We start from the raw sequence: 5,712 nt of genomic DNA, 5'->3' as shown, positions 1-5,712 counted from the left end.
AAGAATAAGAAGGCCTTCTATAGGTATGTCAGCCAGAAAAGGAAGGTCAAAGAAAGTGTACCCCCTCCACGAACATGACTGGCAAACTGGTAACAACAGCTGAGGAGAAGGTTGAGGTACTGAACAACTTCTTAAACTCAGTCTTCACTGGCAACCTTTCTTCCCATACCTTTTGAGTGGATGGACCTCAGGGCAGGGACTGTGGGAGCAAAGTCCCTCCTACTGTAAGAGGAGATCACGTTCGTGACCACCTAAGGAACTGAACATACATAAGTCTATGGGACTTGATGAGATGCATTCCAGAGTCCTGGGGGAATTGGCTGATGTAGTTGCCAAGCCACTCTCCAAGATATTTGAAAAGTCATGGCAGTCGGATGAAGTCCCTGGTGACTGGAAGAAGGGAAACATTGCACCCATTTTTAAAAAGGGTCAAAAGGGTGACCCTGGGAACTACCGATCTGTCAGCCTCACCTCTGTGCCTGGGAAGATCATGGAACAGATCGTCCTAGAAGCTATGCTAAGTCACATGGAGGACAGGGAGGCGATTCAAGACAGCCAGCATGGCTTCACCAAGGGCAAGTCTTGCCTGACCAACCTAGTGGCCTTCTATGATGGAGTGACTATATCAGTGGACAAGGGAAGAGCTATGTATGTCATATGTCTGAACTTCTGTAAGGCCTTTGACAGGGTCCCCCACAACATCCTTCTCTTTAAATTGGAGAGAGATAGATTTGATGGATGGACTATTCAGTGGATAAGGAATTGGCTGGATGGTCGCATCCAGAGAATAGTGGTCAACGGCTCAATGTCCAGATGGAGATCAGTGACGAGTGGTGTCCCTCAGGGGTCTGTATTGGGACCAGTCCTGTTTAATATCTTCATCAATGACATAGGCAGTGGGATCGAGTGCACCCTCAGCAAGTTTGCAGATGACACCAAGCTGAGTGGTGTGGTTGACACACCTGAGGGTCAGGATGCCATCCAGAGGGACCTGGACAAGCTTGAGAAGTGGGCCCATGTGAACCTCATGAGGTTCAACAAGGCCAAGTGCAAGGTCCTGCACCTGGGTCAGGGCAACCCCCAGTATCGCTACAGGCTGGGGGATGAAAGGATTGAGAACAGCCCTGCAGAGAAGGACTTGGGGGTACTGGGGGATGAAAAGCTGGACATGAGCCAGCAATGTGTGCTTGCAGCCCAGAAAGCCAACCATATCCTGGACTGCATCCAAAGAAGCATGGCCAGCAGGTCGAGGGAGGTGATTCTGCCTCTCTACTCCGTGCTGGTGAGACCCCACCTGGAGTAGTGTGTCCAGCTCTGGAGTACAGGAAAGACATGGACCTGTTGGAGCGGGTCCAGAGGAGAGCCACAAAAATGATCAGAGGGATGGAACACCTCTCCTCTGAGGAAAGGCTGAGAGAATTGGGGTTGTTAGCCCGGAGAAGAGACGGTTCTGGATAGATCTTATTGTGGTCTTTCAATGCTTAAAGGGGGCTTATAAGAAAGATGGGGACAGACTTTTTAGCAGGGCCTGTAGTGATAGGACAAGAGATAATGGTTTTAAACTAAAAGAGGGTAGATTCAGACTAGATATAAGGAAGGAATTTTTTATGATGAGGGTGGTGAAACACTGGAACAGGTTGCCCAGAGAGGTTGTAGATGCCCCGTCCCTGGAAACATTTAAGGTCAGGTTGGACAGGGCTTTGAGCAACCTGATCTAGTTGAAGATGTCCCTGCTTATTGCAGGGGGGTTGGACGAGATGACCTTTAAAGGTCCCTTCCAACCCAAGCCATTCTGTGATTCTAAGACCTGGATTATGTTCGTCATGCTGGCACATCCTTTCAGACCAGTCACATAACCCCCCTGTGCAGGTAATTATCCTCGGTAAAGGAGGAAGAAGAATACTGTTTTTCCCTTCCTTCCTCACAGGCTTTGACCTGCTCTTCACTGGATTGAGCCCCATGCCTGCTCGGAGGCAGGCAGGCTCGTAAGGAAATTTCATACCAATGCAGCTCAGTCTGAGTGCTGCACTGTGCTAAGCCCGGCTGTGCAGCTTTTGGGTCAGTTTGCCTGCCTGCAGGGTATTGCAAAGTTTTCATTAATGTCTTCACGTGCTGTTAAGTAGTGGCAGGAAGGGAATTCCACCTGTTGGTGTGAAAGACATGGGTGGTCACTGTGCAGCTTTGTTCTCCTGAAGCTTCAAACAGCTGTAAACCCTGCCTTTGAGGTTGTTTCTTTTTTGCATGGTTCACCTAAGTGATTACTCCTGGGGTTATCCGCTTCGGTAAGCGTAGTTGGGGTGAGCTTGTGTCATGGCAAAGGCCAATATCGATGTGTCTCTTGCACTTGATTTGTGTGTGCGAGTGAGCGTGGCAGGATTCCTTGTGCTGAGATGCTATCTGCTTCTTTCCCATCACTTATGTCAGTTGGAAAACTTGTCTGTTTGTGAGAAGCTGATGGAAGGGCAGTGGAGGATTGTTGCTGTGCAAGTAACTAGCATCCTCATTGTGAGGCAGGTTGCTTCCAGCTGGTGTTAAAACTGGCTTTAATTTTGTCCTTCAAGTAATAGGACGAGACATGCTGTGTAATACTGCGATTGAATAGTGGTGTATCTAGCTCTGAAATAGACCTGGACTTACACACCTACATTTTAAAATGATTTGTCACTTTCCACAGAACTGAATCCTACTCTGTCAAAATGTGATTGTGAAAGAGTTTAATTACACATTTATTTAAAAATGTTTGCATATATGTAATGTAAATTGTGTGTGTGTATATATATTTTCACATGCATACCTTTAAACTGAAACATGTATATTAATGTAACTGGAAAGGCATTTTTACTCTTTAGTATGTAAACAGCAAACCCTGTTATCCTTAAAGACAATACAGTAGGAAAATCCCCTTTACATTAGGCAAGATGTTAATCTACCATTCATTATTAGTGTGTTTGTTTTGTCATTTATGAGCAACCAAGAAATTTGTACAGTAGTTACAGGGGAGAGGGGGGGAACCAAAACGGAAAGTCTGTAAGGTAGAGCATTGTCCTGTGGGGGCAACAGAAAGTTCTGTTTTTATTAATATCTCTTGACTTCAGCAGTAAAATAGCTTTGAGTTTGGGTGCTACCTGTGAAACGTTAACTAAACACTGATATGTTGGTTTGGTGTTTTCTTTTCTTTTTTTTTTTAAGGCACCAGTGTCTGTGAATGGAGATTCTGTTTCCCCAGAAGGTACGTTTTTCCCCGAAATGCCATGTGGTTTCTTTAATCGTTTGCTTTAAAAATTGACATAAAAACTATTGTGTTGAAAAAAGGCGGTTTTGTGCACAGGAGAATAATAGTAGTTATATTCTGTCAGACTGTAATGCTTGTCCCCTGTTAAATAGAACATGGGCAGAAATTCGTGGATGGTTTGTGGGAGAAGATTACTTCTGAGTATGAGTGAAAGTGTAGTGCACATGAAAAGATGAGAAGGCTAAATTTTTCTGTCACTGATCATGGAAGGCAAATGCATGACCTTTATCCTTTTTAAAGGAGAAAGGTTGTTTTGCCTTAGTTTTGTCATTGCTCACAGTAGCTAACTAATCAAATAAATAGCCCCTTTTCCTAAAAGTGACACAACCATACTTAATTTTCAAGTGTAAGTTCTAAAGACAAAATTCTCTTTCACTGTTATGACTGTTTTTCATGTTAACATGTGTCATCAGGAAATAAGAATGCATCCTACATTTTCATTTTTGTTAACTACTTTAAAAAAAAAAAAGGTATTTTTCTACTGGCAGGAACTATAGAGAAGACATACGTGCTTTTTGGGATGGAGGGAGTTACAGAAACACTAAAAGAAACTTAGTCATGAGTTGAGTTCCAGATTGTTTGCAAAGTAACATCTGTGTAGTCTGTGTCATGGGAAAGCAAGTTGCATTCCATTTGCCCTTATATGGCGTGCCAATAAATAGCATTTATTTACTGAAGTATTACATCTCAGACCTCTGACAGACAACTGAACATAATCTGCCTGATCTTTGATGTTTTCCAGGGATGGTCACGTCAGTGTTGTAACTTCTTGCAGGATTGTTTCAGTCCAACTGTTAAACTGAACAGATATTATTTTGAGGCCATGCTTTACATAAGCTGGGGATAGAGCTCACCCAGGAGTATTGTTACGGGAGAGGAGATAGCTGAAAGGGCAGAATATTGCTTTTTCAAGTGTTTGTGTCTGGCTAGTTGTATAGAACTAATGTCATTCTTGATGTGTTTTTTTTTTTTTGTTTTAGTTGATTCCTGGCACTTTTTTCCCAAGTGATCGTCAAAGTGTTCTGAAGCTGTATCATCAAATCTTAGTCATCCCTTTTTTGAAGACAGGCCAAAGCACTAATTGTTGGGTTCCTGTTGAAACAACTTTTCAACTTGTGTAAACTTTCTCTCATGTAAATAAACACTGACATTATAAAATGAATGTTTCCTTTGTATGTCTGTCTTTGTGCAGGGTGGAGCAGAGAGAAGAGGACTTTCTTGTTTGTTTCCGAATCTCAGAATTCCAGAATTGCTCTTAGCCTCTCATGAAGTGTAGTATCAAATGAGATGGGAGATAAGGTGTCTTCAACCTTGTTCTCCAGATTTAGGGATAATCTAGCCATCAAGTGCATAGAAAACTGTGCTGATTTGTATTTTAGGTCTTGTCTGGCCACCCTGACTGTAATCCTTTTCAAGTAGACAATAATCTTTATATAATAGGCTTAGCAGTTTACCGGGTCCTTTAATATGCAACTGCCCACTGTTTCCTGAGTTGTATTCACTTTTGTGCCCAGTTGTCTTTGCATGCTTCATAGAGTTATGAGCAGAGCATACTTGCTTTAAAAAAACAAATACAACTTTACTCCAAAGAGTAATTCAACTAGGGAGGGCTAATGCCATAACAATTGAAGTAAGGATGCACGTGTGCTCTCTGTACTGCATCCTGTTTTGATAACTTGTGTGTTTCATGACACAGGAAGGGTTTTCCTTATGGAAAGATTCCATTTTTAGAATTGTGTATGCCTGAAGGCTTTTGATAGTTCCTCATTCAGTGAGACAAGATTAATAACATGTATAGAACTGAGCTTTGTGCTTTCATAGTAAAAGTATCTGCCACTTTCTCTACTGCAGGATTACGCCTGACCTGTCTGTACCCACAGTGTTCGTTAAAAACAAAACCAAAAATAGCCAGCTGATAAGTAGAAAGAAAGGAAATGATAATATAGACAGACAGCTTTATCCAGCTTATTACTGAGACCAAAGGTGAGCACTGTCTGCTTTGTATGATGACTGAAACAAAAGTTTAATATTGCTGACACATGATGGAAATAGAAGAGAAAGAACTGAAAAAGTTAGGCTGTGGCTTCCCATACAAGACTAACTCTTCCTTACAAAGAATAAGTTATTAGTAAGAAAGCTTTCACCTTTGGGAATGTTTCTTTGATTTTAGGAGATGACCAGGTTTAGAGACTTTCTTCTAGAATATTGTCCAGTGTATAAGCACCAGTCACTTGGGAAGTCTCAGTTTGGGCCTCAGCACTTAGGAGTAGATGGAGTTGTCCCGTCTGCATAGTTTTGCATTTTTTTTATACACAGAGTTTGTGTGGTATGGAAAATGCAACATAAACCTCAGATATTAAGGACTACTTTTTTTTTAGTTGAGATGTTACATCCAACATACATTTACAATACTGATTTTT

At 42.1% G+C, this 5,712-nt stretch overlaps 1 protein-coding gene across 3 annotated transcripts in view; it reads left to right on the top strand.

Annotated features, from left to right (window-relative positions):
• PPA2 (inorganic pyrophosphatase 2) overlaps positions 1–4,448 on the top strand; it is a 38,805-nt gene extending 34,357 nt beyond the window's left edge. For all 3 annotated transcript variants that reach the window (XM_072861388.1, XM_072861387.1, XM_072861389.1), the window contains 2 exons: positions 3,190–3,229; positions 4,273–4,448. In XM_072861388.1, the coding sequence (XP_072717489.1) occupies positions 3,190–3,229; positions 4,273–4,301 (69 nt within the window). In that variant the 3' untranslated portion in view covers positions 4,302–4,448. The remainder of the gene's footprint in view (positions 1–3,189; positions 3,230–4,272) is intronic.
• The last annotated feature ends 1,264 nt before the right edge of the window (positions 4,449–5,712 follow it).

The sequence above is a fragment of the Ciconia boyciana genome, chromosome 5 (assembly GCF_034638445.1).
Source record: "Ciconia boyciana chromosome 5, ASM3463844v1, whole genome shotgun sequence".
NCBI classification, from domain to species: Eukaryota; Metazoa; Chordata; class Aves; order Ciconiiformes; family Ciconiidae; genus Ciconia; species Ciconia boyciana.
Note: the sequence above shows the minus strand (reverse complement) of the source record. Positions and strands in the feature narration are given on the sequence as shown.